At 42.6% G+C, this 22,820-nt stretch overlaps 1 protein-coding gene across 6 annotated transcripts; it reads right to left on the bottom strand.

Moving 5' to 3' along the window:
* Window positions 1–254: 254 nt before the first annotated feature.
* On the bottom strand, window positions 255–22,814 carry ST7L (suppression of tumorigenicity 7 like). 6 transcript variants are annotated; one of them, XM_041427085.1, is made up of 16 exons: window positions 22,667–22,796; window positions 20,755–20,837; window positions 19,605–19,764; window positions 19,054–19,108; window positions 18,414–18,529; window positions 16,444–16,522; window positions 15,478–15,632; window positions 15,258–15,355; window positions 14,730–14,844; window positions 12,243–12,315; window positions 11,461–11,581; window positions 8,220–8,370; window positions 7,990–8,082; window positions 5,512–5,570; window positions 1,014–1,082; window positions 255–781 (listed from the first exon to the last, which is right to left on the bottom strand). In XM_041427085.1, the coding sequence occupies exons 2-15, from the start codon at window positions 20,830–20,832 to the stop codon at window positions 1,029–1,031; spliced, it is 1,407 nt and encodes a 468-aa protein (XP_041283019.1). In that variant the 5' UTR covers window positions 20,833–20,837; window positions 22,667–22,796; the 3' UTR covers window positions 255–781; window positions 1,014–1,028. The 6 variants fall into 6 exon arrangements, with proteins under 6 accessions (XP_041283019.1, XP_041283017.1, XP_041283015.1 ...); XM_041427081.1 differs by lacking the exons at window positions 255–781; window positions 1,014–1,082 and adding exons at window positions 1,255–1,355; window positions 2,836–2,937 and having other exon boundaries at window positions 5,512–5,651; window positions 22,695–22,814; XM_041427080.1 differs by lacking the exons at window positions 255–781; window positions 1,014–1,082 and adding exons at window positions 1,257–1,355; window positions 2,836–2,937 and having other exon boundaries at window positions 5,512–5,651; window positions 22,667–22,814.
* Window positions 22,815–22,820: the final 6 nt, after the last annotated feature.

Below are 22,820 nucleotides of genomic sequence, written 5' to 3'. Positions count from 1 at the left end.
TTCAGGTCTCCCAACAGAGTCCCCTGCAGATATCACAACACTTTGGGCAGTTTCAGAAGCCATCCTGTCTTTCAAAATGCCTTGTCTTAAAGAATAAAAGATGCACAATTAAATCTAAAGAAGTAACGTGAAGTAAAGGAGTTCACCATCTCCTTGAGTAATGCAAGCTCATAAGAGAGAGAAGAAACAAATCTTTGTTTGCACACTGTAATCTATATTTAACAGACACTTAAGAAGTCAACAAATTCAATGTGTTAAGTAGCAACCTTTTAATAAAGAAAGCAGAACCATACTTTGCTGTTAACAAATATTTTGAAAAAGGCTTATGAAATTAAATCTAAGCCAAGTATCTGGCGCATCTGCAGCTGAGAAGGAAGCATCAGTACTCCAAACACCTGCTCAGTTTGTGTATTCTCCTTTCTTACAGAGGAAGTATGAGCTTCCAGTTGTCCAAGTGATTTAGAGAGCAATAAACTATTGCTCAACAAGAACTATTTTCTTAGATGATTACAGATTAAGGCCAAGGAAGAAAATTCACATGCTAAGCACCATCAGCATGGAAGATGGTCAAGGATATCAGTTTGAAGAGCCCAGATTTCTTCCTTGGCTCCCACAACTGGGGGTCAGCCAACCCCCAAGTGAGGCTCGTAAGAACAAAATCAAACTATGGTGGAAAATACACGCCAGTCACACTAGCCAGCTGATGCCAGGGGCTGGACAGCAGCAGGTCCTCAATGTGCTCCACAGTGAAGATGAAGGGTGAAAGAAGAGTCCCAAAGCACTGGAAGAAACACAACACAACAATAAATCAGCTCAGTTTCCAAACCAACCTCCTTCTGCAGACCCAAAGTATGAGCAAAAACCACCCTGTGTCTTGCCCTCAGGGCAACAGAATTCCAACCCCTTCCCTGCTGATGCCATGAAACAGGCTTGTTGTAGACCCTAGATATTAATGAAGACACAGAGGAGAAGAAAAGCCCTCTGGAAGCCCCAGCTCAGGCTCGTGCACTCACCCTGGTGCAGTCCATTCAGCTGGAGGCCAGAACGCTGGGAGCACTCACGGGCCACAGCACCCGCAGCACCTGGGGGGAAGCACGAGGGTTAGGGTGGCATTCCTCCACACCACAGCTCTTCCAGGGCTCAGCACTGTGCCTTCAGGCTCAACAGACTAGGCAGCAGAGGACAGGATTTTCAGAGGACCACAGAACTGTTTAGGTTGGAAGGGACCTTAAAGATCACCTGATTTTTTTCAATATGCAGGCACAGATTATTTACAGGTCACCGACCCCAAGAGAACAGCCCATCCACCAAGAGCAGTCTGTGCTTCCAGACGGGATCCATACTCTAGATGCCATCTAAACAGTTCCAGAAGTAAGATTAGGCTAAAACAAATCATGCAAACTCCTCTGCACCTTCTCAACCCATCCCCCAGATATTCCACTGGCACTCAGGTTATCCTTGTGCAAACCCTCATTTCATGAGTTAGCAACAACAGGACTCATTTACTTTGAAAGTTTTACTTTGGCCCTCCTGGCTTCTATCATAACCTCAAATATTACATTAAAAAGGCTTTTAAAACATAACATTCACAGCGGTGCAGGCGCTTTTCCTTGCAGTGGGCTTCTTCCCTGCCTGTTAGCGTGTGGCACCTTCACATTAAGTGCATGAGTTAAGATGTAGATTAGCAAGGCAAGAAACCTTTGCCCTTGGCATCGACACTCAGCTCTGACAGGAAACTTCAGGCTTTTTTTCCCTACCAAGTGTAGAACCACTCATTACACATTGGCAGGGAAGTGCACATCTCCAAACTATACACATTTTCTCTTAGATAAGCAAAAGACTCAAGTGTTTATAAATATGAAAAGTTCAGCAGCTGGCTAAAAAGTTAATTCTTCAGTCTCACTTAATGAGCTTTGGGGAAAGTGGTAGGGGGATTTGTTCTTAAAGTAAAGCAGAGTGTCACACAAAGCAGGACTTGCCAGACACAGCTCTGCTTTGCCCTATTTTCTGTCCCTAGATGGCTGCCACAGACAAAATGGCAAGGAATCCTCCAACAGGGAGCTAGGGACCAGCCAGAATGAAAAATGTTTTCTCCTAATCTTGCAATCACAAAAATTAGCCAATTTTTAATTTAAATCCCATGACTTCCTTCTTTGTTGTGAAAGTATCAAGCAATCCATATAAAACCACTTTGGAACAGGGACTGTCTTAGGATTTTGTCCAATTCCCTGAAAAAGAAACTTGTTTTCAGTAGGATACAGCAGGAACACTGCTGCACTATTTTTTCAGTACTTTAATAATAATTTACACTGGTCTATTCCAGTAACATAAGGTTCTGATGTAAAAAATGGGATTGATCTGCTTGGAATTGTCCAGAGCAGCTGTGGCTGCCCCATGCTTGGAAGTGCCCAAAGCCAGGCTGGACTTGGAGCACCCTGGGATTGTGGAAGGTGCCCCTGCCCATGGGCAGGAGGTGGAACTGGATGGGGTTTAAAGTCCCTTCCCACACAAACCATTCTGTGACTCTATGAAGGTTATGTTCATTGTTTTCAGGAACTTGTGAGATCTGTTTACAGTGCCTGCTATCACTCTGTATCACTGCTGTTCTTCACAGACTTCTTGGTGTCTTTGTATTACAGCAGGAACTGTGCAACCTCACTTTTGCAAGATGATACATGTCCACCCAGTCCTCCATGTAATTATTAAAAAAAATTAAAATTCATACTGAATGAAAAAACAATCAGACCCTTTTGTCTGCAATTTCAAAAGAAGTTGTTTTATCTAGCAGCATTTTTCAGCTTCTTCAGACAGTTCAGATTATTGTCATTTGCATACCTTCCTCTCTTCTGTCACTGCGAAGAATCTAAACAGCAGCTGCTTCAGAAACACAGCTGTCTGATCATCAAGAGCAGTGTGATTCTCCAAGAGATCAGAAATCTGAAACAAACAGCGAGGCCCAGGGAGCACCTGTGCTGGTACTTGTGATTCTCCAAGAGATCAGAAATCTGAAACAGTGAGGCCCAGGGACTTGTGACTCTCCAAGCGATCAGAAATCTGAAACAAACAGTGAGGCCCAGGGAGCACCTGTGCTGGCACTGCAGCACCTGTGGATCCTCTGCCACTGCCTGTTCCACTGTCCTCACCAGCACCACCTCACACAGTTATCATGGAATCACAGAATAGTTTGGGCTGAAAGGGACCTTAAATATCACCCAATTTCAACAGCTTGTCAAGGGCAGGGCCGCTTTCCACCCCCTCAGGTTGCTCCAAGCCCCACCCAAGCTGACCTGGCACGCTTCAGGGGTTCAGCAGCCGCAGCTTCTCCGGGCACCTTCACGGGCTCTGACTGCACCAGCAAAGGCCCAGCGCTGTGCCAGCTGCAATCCCCAGGGGAGCAGAGCCCCCGAGGGGAGCAGCACACCGTGCAGGAGCCCAGAAACGCCGGCGGCGCCGGGCTGGGAGCGCGGGCCGGCCGCGCCGATGCTGCGCCGCGCTGTGTACATTGGAACTAGCAAACGCTTCCTTGTGATTTTTGGCCACTTGGAATATTTTTAGCAATTTGCCAAGGTTTACCCTGTGATTTATTATGGAGGAAACAAACTCAAGCACTAACAAATGAAAATATGTAAACTCAGACTTTTCAAGCCCATAGAAAGGTATTCAACTTCTTAAACCCCTTCTGAGGCATTCAGCTTGCTGTGGATTCAACTGCTGGAAAAAGAGTTTGATTAAGAAGCAACTGAAATGTAATCTAAGGAGTCACTGCCTGGAGATTTACAGTGAAAAATTCCATACACACAATACTTTCCAATTGCCATTCCTAAAACCGTGTTCTAGGTTTCTTGGAAATTCAAGAGTTGGAAATACATTTCACATTGCTTTTATCTACAGCCAAAGCACTCCAGATATACCAGCTAGAACTTCATTATCTCAAATTACTATATCTAGTAAGTTAAAGAACAGTAAGATGAAAAATACTTGAAGTAATAAGATACATAGGAAAAAATAATTTAAAAAGCCTAAAGTACTGGAATTACTTGAAGATATAATGCTCAGTATAACAAATAATAATTGATTTATTACAGTATGCTTAAGTAAAAAGGCTGGTGTCATTAAATAGAAGATAATCTTCTATTTTTGGTAAGTAGATGCTACTACTACAGGCCTGCAGAAGACAAGACAGTATGTATAAAGTGTTAGCAGCCATCAAAGCATTATCTGTAATAAAACTATTGAAGCAATCTATTAACTGAACCACAGAATCACAGAATGGTTTGGGTTGGAAGGCACCTAGTTGCAACACCCCTTTTTGTGAGCAATAAAAACAGAAATGTTACTTTGATGTTGAGTATCATAGTTTCTTACAAGTTTTCTGAATCCCTCTGAAAACACCAGGAATTGAATCATGAGAACAATCATCAAATAAGTAAAATGTGGAAGAATTTTTATCATTAGAGTATGATTGAGAGTCAACATTAATACTAGCTAAAATAGCAGAATACTGGAAGCTGGTATTTCCTTCTCAGCTGTCAACCTCAAGAGAGTAATACAGAATTCCCTTCTCACTGGATGATCTCAGTACACAATTTCAAATTTGCTGATAATAAACTGCCACAGAGTGTCAAGAGTGCCTTTGTCTGTGCCTGCCACCACTGGTTTGGTTGGGGGAATGCTGTGGCAATGCACACTCTTCTTGATCATCTATCTTTTCAGCTGAACAGAACTATCCATCTTTTCCTAAAGAAAATAAACACAATAAACACACTGCCAAACGACTCAAGCCTGGGAGGTTTTTCCCCACTCTGGGACTGGACATCCCAGCTGCAAAGCCAACTCAACCATACAAAGTCTTTTCTTTTTGTTGGTTCAAGAAACCCAGCAGAGAGAACCTCACCAAGCAATTCTTTGTTAGCATAACATCTGACATTCTATCTCTTTGGAAATCATACAACTTTGCTAATTCAGCCCTTACAGAATTAATCAAACAAATAGTTAGCCCCTAGTTACTATGAACCCAGCCAATTATGAGCAGCACTGAAATTTGTCACTGGCATGTCCAACTACATTTTCCAGCATAAAGATCAGCACCACTCTGTGGGAATGAGGCCCCACTCTCTGACCTGCATGACTTGGACACTGGACTGGGCTCACCAGTAAAGCCAACACTTCTAGGAACAAAGTATTCTTAAAAAAGAAGGGCTTTCCTCCTGGGTCTCAATTACCTGGTGCATTAAACCAGCCAGGATGCCAGTGTCTTTTATCCTCAATTTTGATTAGCACAGCCAGAATAAATGATTCCCTTAGAGTTCAGAGCTCTTTATTTGCTACTCTGCTCTACTGCACGAGATCCACAGTTCAGTAAAGGCCAAACTTACTGCTTGGAGTAGTTTGAGAAAGTAATTTATGCTCCACAAGCATGAGATTGACTAGAGGCTACTTTGCCCTGGACCTCAAAATTCCCAAAGCCCCACAAGATACCTTAGCAAGCCCCATGATAGAGACAGTACTTACAGCTTTTGCAAAAACGACCATCAGCTCAGGGAACTGGTGGGTAAGGAGGGCCAGCATGGCTGAAAAGGAACACAGGCCTGCTGTGAAATGGATGAAAAAGGGAAGCTCCTTCTGGGGGTAAACGGAGACTTCGTGAAATGCTGAAAGGAAAAAATGAAGAATGTTGAGATTTGATAATCAAGGACTGCTTTCTGAATTATTTATGGCCTTTTAACTCATTTCTGGACTTTCAGAAGGAAAGACTCCTGCAGCACATCTTAGGTTCCAGTACTTTAATTTCTTAATTTTTCCCCTACATCACATGCTTGTTTTCATTATTAAGAGTCTTCACATATTTGTTTTCATTATTAATATTATCTTCCCAGTTTTCTTTTTCACTTGCATAGGCTTTATTTTTTAAGCATTTAATCAGGCAAAGTTTTTGGTACCTCCTTTTCTAACAGGACAGAAGGAACACCTGTAAAGTTCACAAGCTGTCAAAATTACCCAAACCAACTAAAACAGTTCAGGTGTCTTCAACTCTCTAGAGCTCTAAGCAGCTGAGCAAGTACAAAACAACCAGCATGCTGTATACACACATATTTCATAGTACTTCTTGAAGTCTTCTGGTTGTAGACTACAGTAAATCTGTTCAGAGCAGCTGACAGAGCAGACCTCAAAGAAAACAGTGCCAGGACGGGGTTATAAATTCTGTACATAGCAGCTCCTTGCAATTTCCAATCTCTGGTAACAAAATCCAAAGCAGGTGATTAGCCAGGCTAAGGGTGGCATGTGGAGCTTTCAGCACTCACAACACTACCACTGGTCACTCGCCGAGGACCTGCTGGGTGAATTTGCAATTACTTACTGGCTCTGGATACCTCCAGCTCTGATTTCTACCTAATGATTTCACAAGATTTTTAAATGAATAAAAAAAGTTTCTATAGACATGAGTCATTATAAAAGGACTGCCCTTCTTGACAAGCTGTTTTTAAAATCTAACAAAAACCTAAAATTATGAATGAGCCTTTTTTTGTAAAATGAGAAAATACAATTGTATTCTTTCTTAAACTGAAGCCTGTGGAGGAAAAAGACACTTCACCCTCCCAGTTACTGCTTCTGTATGCTAGCACATTAAAGGACCATTAGAAGAGTAAACCCAGCAAAAGTGTCTTGTGCTCTTGCAATTCATTAATGGCAAAGTGCTCAGGGTTTGTTTTGGTTTAAATGCTATGATTTTGGAGCACAATTACATCGACTATTTGGAGATCCATGTCTAACATCCATCAGAGATGTTAATGGTACCCAGAGATTCATACTAACCAATCCAGGTTTTCTGAATCACTGATCTGGTCAACATTATTTTAAATAGATAACTTTAAAAAAAATTAAGTGTCAAGATTTCTCGAAGAAGTACTGCAATAAAAGTGCTAAGATGATTTTATTTATAGGTAGTTCTATATTTAAAACAAAACAGGAATGCGTGAGTGATCCTGTTGAAATATCTGCATGTGTTGGTGTTTAATTATGCTGGGAAGTCTACAATTTAGGGTTAGTTGCTAACCAAGGAATTCCTTGTGCAATATCCTGCATAAGTGAGAAATGAGTAATTTAAAGCAGTCTGGGGGCAAATTTAAATTACACATTTTAAATATAACTTCAGGCTTTTAAATAGAAACATGTCTGTGCAGTTTTCCTTTCCACAGCTGTGGTCTCTGTAGGGCTGCTGGTGCTTTTGCAGTAGCCCTTTCCAGTCCCAGGGGAATTGTGTTTCTTCAAGATATAGAAGTTCAACCCCAAAAGAATTCAATTAAGATGTATAATTAACAGCTCAATTCTAATCTAAATTAATGCTATTTTCCTAAATATCATGAGTACAGGCAGTAATGATAGAGTCTATTTGTAGAAAAAACCAGGTAGGCTCATCACTGCATAAAGCAACCTTGAAGCAAAGAGCAGCTGGGTAAGACTTTTCAGTATCAAGTGTTAGCATAAATCCATGGAAATACATGTAGAAAAAGTTCCAGGAGGCAGCCAGCAGATCAATACAGACCACTGAATTAATGACAGAAAGCAATAAATGTTCTGTGAAGCTGCAGGTTAACCAAAGGGTCTCTGTGAGATCACAGACAGGTTCTACTGGATACCCAATGCAGGACTGGAACCATGGACTGAGTCAAATCCATGAATTCTTTTAAAAGCAATTTTTAACAAACGGTCAACTTTGTTTTTCTCAAGGCTGGCCAGACTCAGTCTGCATGTACCACACACAGATTTCATCTCTGAAGGACTTAGGTTATTACTGCATCAAGCTGACATTTACCACACACACAAGTCAAGTGCTTCAGGATCCTTTGGGAGGGACATCAACAAATAGCTGAATCCCCTTCACAGGAAGCTCAAACTAAAAAAATCACAGTAAGGTAAATACAGAATACCACAAACTGAATATGTCCTTAGCCTGTGTTTTATTATCATTACTGCTTAGAAACCACTTACTTGGCAACAGTTCTCTGTCTGCTGTTTCTGTGCAGCTCGGGTAGGGATAGAAAAGATGTCCTTTCTCTAATGGGTATGGGATCATCCTAAATGCTGCAAGAAGGGTGAGTGACATTAGATCTGAATCTAATCAGGCAACCAGCTTCTCACAAAGAGAACCAACCATGTTTGAGGGGGGTAAAGGCAGACACTAGTCTACTGTACAGAAAAGAATACAAGGAGATACTTACTGCCTTCCCATGTGCAGTGCAGCAGATTTAGAGCCCCTTCTATCCTCTTCCAGTGCTGGAGGTGAAAAAAAGCATATGCTACTGCCTCGCTGTCCCCTCGCTTCAGAATGTGCTCTGGAGGCAGCACCAGGCTTTTCATTTCCAGTAAATACTGAAAGGAAAAATGGAAAGCACACCTGGTCACATGGAATGCTCCAAAACCTTTGATTGGGAAACACAATTGATCCTTTTAGGGATAACTGAGCGTAGAAGGGGCCAGGGCCAGCTTCTACCACACAGCAGCCAGGCTGCACCAAGTGAGAAATGAAAAGCAGCAAAACACACTCCTGTGTATATGACTCTTAAAATAGGCTTTCACACAAAAAATAAAGAAGTCAAGAAAAACCATACAGCTTCAGTAAGACAAATAAAAACACATTCTTGTGGAACAGACATTAAGTACAACGCTGCAGGTGCAACACCAACGAGGGACAAAATTAGGCTGATAAAAAACCCCAAACCAACAGTATTTCTGCTCATTACTTCATCACTGAACGTTTCAGTGTAGGTGGTTGAGGACTTGCTAGCTCTAAAAGTATGAGCAGCAAACCTGAAAGTGTCAGTGTGCTAACCAAAAAAAGAATAATAAACCAAACCCAGGAAAATCTTTTAATGTGGTTTTACTGGGCTACCACAAAGTATCTTTGATTTCAGTTTTTTTTTTCAATTTCAGCCCTCTCCCTCTATCAGCAGAAAATCTGATGCTCAGAGGGGTCAAAGAACACAAGGATTAATCATTTCCTATTTCTTTGCAACACAGACCACACAATTTTTTTCATGTACCACATTTTCTCATGGTACATTAAAAAAGTCAGGTATTCATTTGAACTTAGCTTTTAAAAACAGATGACTACTTTTTATAAGACTGAAATCCAGCTTCAGCTCTAGTATTTACCTGTGAGCTGTCCTCTCCTACCATACAGTGTCTCATCCAATAACAGCCACAGTTAATGCACATCTTTGATCAGCGTAGCTGGCAACTCCTTGCAGTGTCCCCCAAAGTGTAAGAATGCAGCTAACTCACCGATTTATTTCAGCAGATGCCACAAACCATGAGATTATTTACTAATCCAGTTTGAGGACTTAACTTTTCCCATTCAGACTCTTCAAGGAATGTAGGAGGGGTTGTGCCCCAGCCAAATAAAGCACATTTGCTGCCTGGCTAGGTTCTTCTCTCAGTGCCTTGGGCCTGCACTCTGGAGGGTAATATTCTTGCTAATCCTCTCTAATCCTCTTCAATTTTTTTTTTTTTTTTAACACAGTAAAGGATCACTCACACAGCACTGCTGTGGGAAAATGGTCTCAAATATCTGACCCCTGACCCAATGCTCATGCTCTCCACAGTGCCCACTTTCCCATTATGCTAACTGGGAATATAAACCCAGCAGTGGTGGTGGAGCTCCAGTGCAAGTATTGCCACAACACACCAATGCTCAGCCCCAGGCTTTGGCCCTCTCTGAACCCATGTTACCACACAAACAGAAAAATTCCAGCTTGGCAGGTTTTCACATCCATGTTTATGCATAAAACAGGGAAGGTGTCAGTACTGAAAGTGTCTCAGTACTGAACTGAAGGTTTTGAGGTCTTTACACACAATAAAAATCTCTAAGATATTCAGATGTTTAAGATTGTTTCATAAAGAACCACAATGCAGTTACAGATTTGTAATTGGAAATGGCTTAAGAGGACCTCTCTTCTAGCTGGTTCTAACTTTCCAAACAACCAGCCTTGTAAAAGCAGAACAAAGAGAAATAATTTATTTTCCTTATGCAAAATGCTACGAACAAAGACAATGACTTTCATCTGATGTGCTAACAGAGGGATTTCCTGCTTTACACACTCATTTTCAGTCTATGGGGTAGAACAGAACAGAAATTCAAAGATCAGATTTTCTTCCCTCTCTGTGATCCACTGGGCAAGTTGCTTCACTTCTCTGCCCTTTTTCACTTGTTTGCTTTGACCATAAACATTTCAGAGCTCTAAACAGCCTGCACCAGTAAAATTCTGCTCTGTCATCTAATCAGTTGGTGCCTCGAGGCAATGTTGTAACACAAAACCCACGAAGAACGGACAGATGTACAATTAGAGGAGAAAATCAAGTTACTGAAACCTGGAATCAGTTTCTGCATTTGTCTGCAGAGCTACAGACCATATTTTAACAACAGCCTGTTCGAAATGATCTCTAACTTCTTTAAAAAAGGTATATGAGGCTCCAGAAGCAACTGGAGGATACCCAAAACAAAAGAACTTTTAGATAATGATAATGCATTATAATCTTCTGCCCCTAAAGGCAGAGGCTAAAGAAAAATCTGTCTGAGACTGTGTGAAATGAACTTGCTGCGCTCTTGATCAGTCATGCAAAGAAGCAGCAATTAGCTTCCCCAGTGCACATTCTATTGGATTGGACAGGCAGACAGAGCGCAGCGGCCGGATCATTCCAGCCTCCCCAGCAGCAGCCACTGGGGCTCCAGCATCATTTCCAGAGGATTAGACCCTGCCCTGAGCCAGCCTCCTGCTGCAAGGTTCACACTCAGAGCATCCCTAGGACAGGAAAAAGCAATGCTTGACTTTCACCCAGTGCTCTGTGGAATCTGTGTTTTGATGCCAGACATGAAATTACAGCCCGTGGTGATACAGACTCTTCATCTTGTTTACACGTGGATGAAGAAAATAAGTGACTGCAGATCTTTCAATAACCATGGAGCCATGGTTGGAAGCCCAGCAGAATAAAGGGGTTTGGAATACTAGAGTGATTACTGTTTGGAGAACTTAATTTGGCTTTAGGGACTTGGAAGCAGGGTCCTGGAATGAGATATCTTTAAGGTCCCTTCCAACACAAACCATTCTGTGATTATTTTATGACTTTAAATATCTACATTTATATTTATTAATGTCCACCCTTATTGAGAGTAAAGGGCCTTCAGTAATACGTTACTGGATTTTCCAGTGAGTTAGAAAATTTGCAGTTTAAATTTTTGTGCAAAAACCCATGTCTGAACATCAGCTATTATTTAAAAAAAAAATCTAGCCACAAAATATTTATGATATAAATACTAATGTTTTTAACAACTCCACAGAGGGAATTATAACCAAATTCAAGAAAATATGGGGCTAGAAAGGCTCCAATAACAAAATGATATTATAATATGGTATTTTTCAGAATACATTACAAGTGGTCCAATAGGAAAGAAAACACTTTTACCTTTGGAACATGAGGGTTAAATTCCACAGCTCTGTGAATTGCTTCCACAGCATTAATTTCTGCTGTACTAAGTCCTCTCCTGGAGGCAGTTTCTGGGGAGAACCTGAAGGGAAAAACCCACCTTGAACAAAAGTAATAAATAATAAATGCTAACTGGGTGTTTATTTGCACTGCAAGCTCAGAGTTCATTTAAAAATTGGCTGATTTATCAAGAAAGATAAACAAACCCCTCTAGGAGAAAAATGTTCATGTTAAGTCAGGTATCTTGACTGCTACCCGTGACATATGAAAATTGATGTTGATCCTGACTTTCAGCTGCCTGTTACAGCATCACCTGCTGGGAGGAGGAGCGGGGCTCAGACCATGGTGAAATGCCAGCATCACCTACCACAAACATCCAAAAAACAAATCCCAAGCAAAACACTGAAAACAGCATTTACACAAAAGCACTTGGCCAATACATGGGCCAAACATCCTCCCCTGTACTAAATCTATGGATGCTTAAAAGTAGTTTTAAATTGTGTTCTATTACACACACAAATATATGTATATATATAAATACACTCAACTTGCTCTTAGAAATGTAATTGCTACATAAATAGGCATAACAGGGATGTAAAAAAGACTAAAAAAAATAAATAATCCTTTAATTGAAGCAAAGATTTCATTACAGATTAGAAGTAATTTTAAAACAAAGGATTTAGACCTTTTTCCCTTCATATTTTACATCAGAACCCAAGATACAGTGACAAACCCTTGTTTTCACACATGTCCTTGCTTACCTTTCTGAAACAGCTCTGGCTTTTAGCAGAGCTGCTGTGTAACATATTGCTGCTGATTTGGGAAGACTGATATCTGTGATAAAATAAAATAATTAAGCTGTAAGATTCTAAGGCAATACAAACATTTTAAACCCACATCCTTTGAGTTAAAGATTTTTTCCTTGGGTATGGGAGACAATGAATTTAGCATCTGGAACATTTCAGCTGTGATTAGAAACTCTGAATTGTCTTTTTTCTGACAGTCACCAGTCAGCCTCAGATTGAAAACCCAAAGTTGTATTTAGGTGATAGTCCCCTTTTGTTTCTAAATGTACCAACACACTGAAACTGAATCCAAAGAGAAATGTGCATACAAATACACTTAAGAACAGAATGTATTTCCTGTATTAACCCACAAAGATTTAAAGTAAGCTTCTGATCTTAATTTTGCAACAGTACATTAACACAGTTCTGTACAATGCTGAGACACTGACCAGAAGCTGACCACAAAAAATGACATTACAGACAGGTAGATGAATTTGAACCAAAACGCGATTTCCGTTCTTCTGCAGCTCCATGAGGGAAAATTCTGTTAGCTGTAGCTTTGTAGCATATCTGAAGCCAAGTCTGAGCTGACAATTACAGATTAGAAGGTTAGCACTCCACAGTGCAAGTTTACTTTAAAAGCAGACAAAGTCTGGGGTCTAATTCCCAAGTACCACGTTGTGTATAGTCAGATGGTTCTTGCTTTTCTTCTAAATCCCATCCTGGGCCTGTCCATCACTTACTGCAAGTCTGGCTGTTGTGTCAAGCCAAACACAGGGGTGCTGCAGGGAGTCAAACATTTTAAACCCACATCCTTTGAGTTAAAGATTTTTTCCTTGGGTATGGGAGACAATGAATTTAGCATCTGGAACATTTCAGCTGTGATTAGAAACTCTGAATTGTCTTTTTTCTGACAGCCTCAGATTGAAAACCCAAAGTTGTATTTAGGTGATAGTCACCTTTTGTTTCTAAATGTACCAACACACTGAAACTGAATCCAAAGAGAAATGTGCAAACAAATACACTTAAGAACAGAATGTATTTCCTGTATTAACCCACAAAGATTTAAAGTAAGCTTCTGATCTTAATTTTGCAACAGTACATTAACACAGTTCTGTACAATGCTGAGACACTGACCAGAAGCTGACCACAAAAATGACATTACAGACAGGTAGATGAATTTGAACCAAAACGCGATTTCCGTTCTTCTGCAGCTCCATGAGGGAAAATTCTGTTAGCTGTAGCTTTGTAGCATATCTGAAGCCAAGTCTGAGCTGACAATTACAGATTAGAAGGTTAGCACTCCACAGTGCAAGTTTACTTTAAAAGCAGACAAAGTCTGGGGTCTAATTCCCAAGTACCACGTTGTGTATAGTCAGATGGTTCTTGCTTTTCTTCTAAATCCCATCCTGGGCCTGTCCATCACTTACTGCAAGTCTGGCTGTTGTGTCAAGCCAAACACAGGGGTGCTGCAGGGAGTTTGAAGCTTGGACTCATTTTTCCAGATGCTCAGAAAAAAATCAACAATGCTTTCTTAAGAAAGTGTCACAATTTCTGGTGTTAACAGAAAGAAGCACTGGGCAAAGTGCAAATGGTTTTCATAAATTAAAAAGAATCCACCCAGAAGAGGACCAAGGAATGGGAGCAGGGTGCTCGGCTGGCACAGGATTTGGGGAAAAATATAATACCTTTGATTCCCTGAGGCAATGAAGAACTGACATAACAGAGAAATCAACAACTTCTGACAATAACTGTCATAAAATACTGCTATGTCCCTCCATTCCAAAGGTGATTTAAGGCCCTGCTTTGACAGCAGCCTTTTGTACACTCATGAATTGGGCACTATCCAGGTGGCAAAACTGAGGGCAATAAAAAATAAGAACATACTTTATTAACCTTTATTTAGACTTACACAATATCCAAAACCTACTGATTGAGACAGAAAGTGAAAGCAAACAACAATTTGATGCACACCACTGATCTCTGGCAGCAGCATGTTTGCACACTGCTAATCTCTGATAAGCAACCTCAGTGTTACAGAAGCACACCACCAAGCCTGGAAGGTGACAAAAAGGAAAACTACCTTTTCCAGCTTATTTACATCAATTACTTCCAGGCTATGCACTGGCTGAAAAAGGCTGATGAATTTAGGCATATCCAGGGATGTAGAAGAGATTAATTAAAATGATCCTTGAATTGAAGCAAGGATTTCTTTACAGATTAGCAGTAACTTAAAAACACAGGAAGTAATTCATATGCAATTTAGTTTGCCTAAATTTGACCTTGGCAGCCAAAAGGAGAACTTGACCTGCACTCTGCAGGCACCTATTTGTTGCTGATGAAGGGAGCCTGCTCACCTTGCTGAGGCCATGGCTAGACTCTGCCTGTGGACAGACATCCCTTGCCCACCTCACTCACATTCTTATCCAAAAACACCCACATTTTCCAACAGGCATCACTTACCATCATACTTGGCTAAAACTGCCTGGACATCTGCATATGCCTGTAACTCCAGAAGGGCCTCTAGGAGGTTTTCGTGGATATTCAGCATACTGAGAAGTGGAAACTCTTTCATCAACTGCAAATCAGTAAAGAGAAATAAATTACAAATAGAATTGCAGTTGAATGACTGAAATACTTAATAGAAATCAGTACAATAATCTAGGGCTTTTTAATGTTCTGTTGTCTCAGAGTGTGAGAGACTGGCATGGAAGCAGCAAGAAAAGAACTGCATCATTTCAGAAAATCACAGAATGGTTTGGGTGGGAAGCAACCAAAGCTCATTTCATTCCAACTCCCTGCCATAGCTGAAGGGTAGGGACATCTCCTACTAGACCAGGTTACACAAAGCCCCATTCAATCATGTGCAAACTCATGGGAAAATAATTCAAACAGATTAATTATGATGCCTAGAAATGAACTTAAAACCATCAATTAGGACAATGTGATTGAAAACAACTGTTAACTCAGGTTTTTTTTATTTTTACTTACATCTCTCATCATTTTTACTGCTTCTCGTATTCTTCCAAGTTTCCTGGCACACATGGCTAGTCTCCTTTTCACATACACCAGTACATTGGTGTCTCTTCCTGATTACAAAGACAAAAAGCATTAGTCTATCAGTTTCAATCCTTACCTCTCCTAATCATAACCTCAGTTTTACATTTCTGCTCACACAAACCCAGGAGTTCATGTGATTCAAAGTCCTTACTCAGCTGTGCTTCATGCTGGGGGCTCTGGGAATGGCAGTTCTGAGATTTTCTGTAAATCATTTCTCCTGCTTTCAGAGCCTGCTTGAAATATTTCTCAGCATCCACAATAGTTGTTGCTTCTTCCTCAGCCAGGAGGACATATGCAGTAGCACAACTGAAATAAGAGAAAAACCTACCAGTTACTTTGAGGTAGGAAGTTTAGTATTTTTATTAAGTGACAGAAGTGTTAGAAATGGGCAAGATTCACTTATGTTTAAGATGTAAGCATTGACAGTATTAAAATTCCAAAACACTGACTTGAGTTCAAAGGGGGAGGGATGGGAAAAAATAAACCTTTTCCATTTTACAGAAAAAACCACACACACCCCCTCCCATTTGGAGCAAAAGCAAAGGAAAAAATTGTTCAAGCAAGTTAAATTATTTCTCCTTGAAACTGTAAAAATGGTCTGTAATTGTCTGCAAAGGTTTTTCTTTGTTTGGTTTACTTTTTAAAAATCAGGAGGTTTTAAAACATTTTACACAAAAATAACAAGACAACATAGCAAAGTGGATCACAGTTGTGGGTGAAATTCTTTGGTTTATGCTACAGAGTATTTTTAATTCCTTTACAGGAGTGGCATCACTGAGTTCCAAATACAATTCTACCATGATACCATCTCTGAAATACATGACCTTATATTCAATTAAGACCACTCCATACATGAATATGATTTCTCATTTGTTATTGCCACTAACACAGCAATTTAAGAAAAAAAAAGCTGCACAAAAGATGTTTTTAGTAGAAGAGTTCAATATTTCAGGGCAATTTACAGCCCCATGTGCAATTCCCAGTGCGAGGAGCCCCCCTTAAGCACTCAGAACTTTGCTGTAAGTGAATTATTAGATGAAGAAACTGACAGTGTGCTCAGTATCCTTCCACTTAATCCTTCCCACTAGAAACACAGCAGCTGAACGTACAAACTTACTCATTGTTCAACTCTAGAGCTTGATATGCTGCTTTAATCCGGGCTTGCGGGTTCCTCTCTCGCCAGGCTTTCTGCATAACTGTAGGAAACACATGGAAAGGCTGGTGAGGGACAGACACCTGTGAAAGACCTGGGAGCCAGCCCTAGTCAACATTCCCTCCAGTCTGATGGGAGCCAGCAGAGGCAACACTGGCTGCTGGGAGCCAGCCCTAGTTAACATTCCCTCCAGTCTGAAAATTCCTGTTTGCTGCACGATTGTTATAAGGAAGAACAAACAACTGTTTTTCATTTCAGCCTGTTCCTACCACAAGCATCAAATTCCAGCAACAGCTCAGTACACCCCAAATTTAGTCTAAGAAAGCAACACCACCAGGAAGATTCCTCGCTGGCCATTTCAGAACTCCTCCACGGAGCACAGACACAGCTTACATAACCAGGCAGATGTACTATTTCTAAACTGCTACAGGTTTTTGGAAACATTCCCCAAGACTTGTTGAAAGCTTGGCAGGAGCAATTGTTAAACACAGGTTCACGCACAGACCTGCAAAGAACTTTAATTTAAGCTTTCAAACAGAACTTCAAAGAAAACAGTGATGGAGTAAGTGGTGTCTTGCACAGGTAGAGTTTTATACTTAAATATTAAACTGGCCAGAGCAGCTGCAGCTGCCCCTGGATCCCTGGAAGTGTCCAAGGCCAGGTTGGACACCGGGGCTTGGAGCTCCCTGGGATAGAGGAAGGTGACCCTAATCATGGCAGGGGGTGGAGCTGGATGAGCTTTCAGGTCCCTTCCAACCCAAAATACTCTGGGATTCTGTTCCATGATTATTTTTAGACAACCGTTAGATCACAAAGGGTTAACAATTTATTTTTAAATTTACAAAGCACATTTGAGTGGCATCACAAGGCAAAGCCAATTCAGGATATACATTTATCAGCTTATTTGGTTTGGGAACAAGCAAAAAGGGTGAAATCTATTCAGAAGTGTCCTCTGAACTACAACTTGAATTCAAAATTATTTCAATGCAATGACTCTAGACCCCTCCTACCATGCTTCCATTTGGTAAAACTGGAAACACAAACTGAAAATCAACTTCTAGGAAAACAACACATTCAGAGCTACCATTTTCTATGCAGGATTATTAACTTTCACACTAAAAAGCAGTCCTGAAAGAACTCCAAAACCCTACATTCATGGAGTTTGATATCTGGCCTATCTCAAGGACGATAAGAAAACTGAAGAATCTATACATGTTTCTTTTGGAACAAAACCTCCTGCTGTCCAGCAAGAATAACGTGGAAAAATATTTGAGTTTTCTTTCGGAAACAAAATATTAGTCTTGGCTCAGCAAGCGAGACAATTCACTCCCTTTGTGAAATAAAAACACATCTTTCATATCAAACATGTCACAGCCAGCTGACAAGGAACACCTCCGGAATGTGACAAATTGACAATAATTCACACCCACGCTGACAATAACCAGGTAAAGAACATTTTCTGCACTAAACATGTGGAACACAAGGAAAAAAATCTGGAGACTGCACTATTCATTACTAAGGTTGAAATGAGACCACATTTTGGCTGTTGAGAATATAATCCAGGTTTGTAATGTTGTGTTAATTATTTGAAATGTGTGAGATCTTAAAAAACATCAGGACTGTGACAGCACTAAAGTCATAAAGAATGCACAATGTGAAACAACACCTTTCCACTAAATTTCACTAAACACTAAAATTCCAGAGGCTTGGAGCAGCCTGGTCTAGTGGAAGGTGTCTTGCAGAGGGGGGAACTGGATGGGCTTTAACTCCCAACACAAACCACAGATCCTCTACATGTATTAAACCTCTTTAGTAGTTGAGAAAGGCTAGTTTCATGAAATATTTGACACAATAACTTGCACTACTTTCAAGTTCAGTAAAAGCACACACTTGGCACTGTCCAACACTCACACACCTTAGGCAGACATCAGTACCTGTGTCTGAGGGCCGGAGGGCATCCGTGTCACAGGTGAAAAAGCTCTGATGATCTTGAGCAGACAAATTCATGTCATAGTAAGTAAGAGGCTCCTTCCCCGTCACCCACATGTACCTAAAACAACAGATTTCAGTAAAAGGCATTCCTAGTAATTAGCAATGCTGATATCAAGGCAATATCTGATGTGCCTAGTGCAGAAAATCTGTAATAAAAGACTAAAGCTACTAACACAAAGTTTCAAGTACTACTGTTCAATAATCTGTAAAGTTCTAAACAACCTGGGAACTGGCTTCCTAGAAAGCAGCTTTTCCCATGAAGTAACACTAGGAGACTTACAATATAGTTTAATAAAAGAGAATTTAGATTGAGAATCACTGTCTCAACCTCTGAATTAAGTTTTTTCCCCTACTTTACTCTCAAAAAGCCCTGATGTTACAGCAATATTTTAGTTCTTAACACTGAAACTGCCAAAGCTTGGCTTGGTGCCTTTTAAACACAGGATTGGTATCAACCACCCCTATAATCCTGCAGGTCTCCAGCTGTCTCCTGACATTACCAGCGCAAGCCCTGTGAAGAAGTCATGTGCATGCCCCCGATTAAATTTAAAAATATGCAGTGGAAAGCAAGATAATTAATACCTGCTATACTCTGCCCCTCTGAAAAGATTGAGAGGATTTCGCCACACTTTGCACTCTGAGGAATAACAAAATAAAAGTAGTTTTTAAATTAAAAGCACGGGAAATTAACTTGACATTAAAATGCAGTAATGCAAAAGCAGTTGTGTTTTCAAAAGCTGCTTTAATTTTATTATTAGGCAATCATCATCTTCATGAACTTCTGCTAGTCTGTAAACATTTTTGCTCCCCAGCATTGCTGGGGTACAAAAGCACAGGGTGGGAAGAATAAGCAATGCATGTACACCCATGCAATATTTACCTTTAGAACAGTAAATAACTAGTGCTACTGAAACAGTTTTAGCTAAATGTATAACATTTTCTAAATCATATCTTTAACAATGAATGCCTTAGACTGAAAAACCACAATGATTTAGTTTATTTTTAGCACTACTAACAAAACACTTTGTAAGATGTAGGCTTTGTCCATTTTTTAGAAGCACTAACGCAGAGCCAAAGCCACTACAAGCCCCCTCAAAGCTCAAGGAAAGCCCCTGGGACTCATCAGGAATCACCTGGCATGTTCTGCCTGCTGGTCTCGCTCTCCCCCGCCGAGAAAGCTGCTGGGGCTGGGGGGCTGCTCTCTGCACCCCCGATGAGGGGCCTCAGATGGCTCACAGAAACCTGCTCGATGAAGGACGTGCCGTACTTTCGGAAGTGCCACCACTCAAACACCTGTCACAGCAGAAAAGAGCACCAGAAGGTTCCTTAGGTGGCACCCTCCCAGCAAACACTGGGGACAAAGGGGGCTCACAGCGAGGACATGCCCTGCCAAGGACCAGGGAGGGAACCCTTCCCCAAGCAGAGTAACACCATGATCTAGCCTGGCCTGACTTGCCATGCAGGATCACTCACAGAGCATCCAAGAGATTGGAAAAAAACAGCAACATTTTAGTCAAATGTTATATTCCTCCCTCCCAAAGTCATCAGGGTAACTCAGAAACCCTTTCAGAAGCACCTGTATAGGGGAACTGTGAACAGAGGCAAAAAGCCATTATATCCTCTTTTCTGGTGAGGATATTTCAAGCTGTAGTACCTGCAGTACCAAATTTGTAGTATTCAAAAGAGTAGTTTTTTAATTTCACAATAATAATCTGAAAGAATGAAGGATAAAACGGCCCATTAAACTGAGATGTTCTGCTAAGCAGAAAGAGAGAGGCTAACAAAGAAACAAGGCTAAGTTAACACAATGACAGTCACTTAGCAGAAATTCTGGGCCAAAAATACCACCATCTCTTTTTGAAGCTATTAAAAATACCTGCATATCACAAGCCTTCAAGGACCACACCGTCTCTTTTTGAAGCTATTATAAATTAAATATTAAAAATACCTGCATATCACAAGCCTTCAAGGACCACACCGAAGTGTCAGCCCTGGAGCAGCCTGGATCAGGCCCTGTCTGCTCTCTGAGGTGACCAGTGACAGGCTGGAGCTTGCAGGGGAGGTAAGCCACTCCAGCATCCCACACAGGTGATCTTCTCAGACTCACACAGTCCCAACATGCAACACACACAGCTAAAGAGCTGCAACAAGACATCAGAGAAGTTCCTTCCCAGCACAAAGGCACCCTCTAGAGTCTGATATTCACTCCCTTTACCCCTCATAAAGCCATCCCAGAGGTGCTGAAGTTGTTTCAAAAAAAACAAAAAGAAGGGGGCTACTTACAAATATCAGTCCAGATATAAAAGATGAAGTTACTGTAAGGGCAAAGTAGAATTTTGGAGTCAAAGTGCTTAAGAACATGGTCACTGTTAAGAGAAAAAAAACGAGAGACTTAATAATCAGAACCGAAATAGATAAACAGCTTGTCTATTAAAGAATTCCAAATATCATGCAAATACATAGTACACTATAGCCCTAGTAGCTTTATAATGCTACACTCTTAGGGGAATCCTCACCACCTATTATTTTGTTTGTATCTACCTGTGACAGCCAATTTTTATATCCCACAAAAAAAAAAAAAAAAATCACTATTTTTCTAGACAAAGCATCTTACAGTTTCATCCATACAGTGGCTGCTGGACCACAACAAGCCAATTTAATACATTATTTCACTTTCAGACAAAATCACCCTGTTCTGATGCAAATTTATATGCAGTGCCAACATACGTTTTCCACAGACCTCTCCCTCCTGCTGTCGTGAGCACAGTGCAGAGAACGCAGCTATCTAGTGGTGCTCTGGCCATGGTTTGGACTCAAACTGCACATCAGCCCTGTCACCTGCCACCAGCACAGGCTGGACAGGGACAGTGGCGGCCAGGGCAGGGCTCTGGCCAGGGCAGGGCTCCGGCCAGGGCATGGCCAGGGCAGGGCTCCGGCGGGGAGCACGCAGCAGCAGCAGCGTGTCCCTCACCCCGGGCTCAGGTGACAAGCTCAGTGTGTCACCAAGCGAAGGTGGGATGCACCACCTGCCCGTAGGCACGGCTGGGACAGACTCACAGAATCAGAGTATCAATCAGTTTAGAACCAACCTTATCGAGTCCAACCTGTGAGCAATCCCCACCCTGTCAACAAGCCCAGAGCACGGGGTGCCACACGGGTGGGCACCCCACCACCTCCCTGGGCAGCCCATTCCAAAGCCTGACCGCCCTTTTCACCAAGAAATTCCCCTGATGTCCAACCCGAACTTCCCCAGGCACAGCTGGAGGTCGTGTCCTGTTCCCTGGAGCAGAGCCCGACCCCCCGGCTGTCCCCTCCTGGCAGGAGCTGTACAGAGCCACAAGATCCCCGTGAGCCCCCTTTTCTCCAGGCTGAGCTTCTTCCCAGCTCCCTCAGGATTCTCCAGCCCTTCCCAGCTCCCTCAGGGCTTCTCCAGCCCTTTCCCAGCTCCCTCAGGATTCTCCAGCCCTTCCCAGCTCCCTCAGGGCTTCTCCAGCCCTTTCCCAGCTCCCTCAGGATTCTCCAGCCCTTCCCAGCTCCCTCAGGGCTTCTCCAGCCCTTTCCCAGCTCCCTCAGGATTCTCCAGCCCTTCCCAGCTCCCTCAGGGCTTCTCCAGCCCTTTCCCAGCTCCCTCAGGATTCTCCAGCCCTTCCCAGCTCCCTCAGGGCTTCTCCAGCCCTTTCCCAGCTCCCTCAGGATTCTCCAGCCCTTCCCAGCTCCCTCAGGGCTTCTCCAGCCCTTTCCCAGCTCCCTCAGGATTCTCCAGCCCTTCCCAGCTCCCTCAGGGCTTCTCCAGCCCTTTCCCAGCTCCCTCAGGATTCTCCAGCCCTTCCCAGCTCCCTCAGGGCTTCTCCAGCCCTTTCCCAGCTCCCTCAGGATTCTCCAGCCCTTCCCAGCTCCCTCAGGGCTTCTCCAGCCCTTTCCCAGCTCCCTCAGGATTCTCCAGCCCTTCCCAGCTCCCTCAGCCCCTCCTGCTCCTTCTCTGCACAGCCCCCAGCCCCTCAGCGTTCCTCCTGAACGGTCCCACACGCGGGCACGGCAGGTGCGCAGCACGGCGGGACAATCGCCGCCCCGGCACTCCCGCTACAGCCCGGCTGCAGCTCGGCACGGCCGGGCCGAGCCTGCCCTGCCCGCACGCCCGGCTCCACAGGCAGGGTCCGCCTCCCCCCGGCGCACCGGCCGCCCCTGCCGCCCTCACCGGCCGCCAGGCCGTCCCGGAGCCGCACCGGCACCCGCAGCACCGCGTACAGGAGCCCGAGCCCGGCGGCCGCGGCCAGGAGCCCGCGGGCCCAGGGCGTCGCAGCCCGCCGCCGCAGCTGCTCCCAGCGCCGGAACGCCGCGGCCGCGCCGGG

Source organism: Onychostruthus taczanowskii, unplaced genomic scaffold, assembly GCF_017590055.1.
Source record: "Onychostruthus taczanowskii isolate IOZ18803 unplaced genomic scaffold, ASM1759005v1 scaffold97, whole genome shotgun sequence".
Taxonomy (NCBI): domain Eukaryota; kingdom Metazoa; phylum Chordata; class Aves; order Passeriformes; family Passeridae; genus Onychostruthus; species Onychostruthus taczanowskii.
This window is presented reverse-complemented; position numbering and strand designations above follow the sequence as displayed.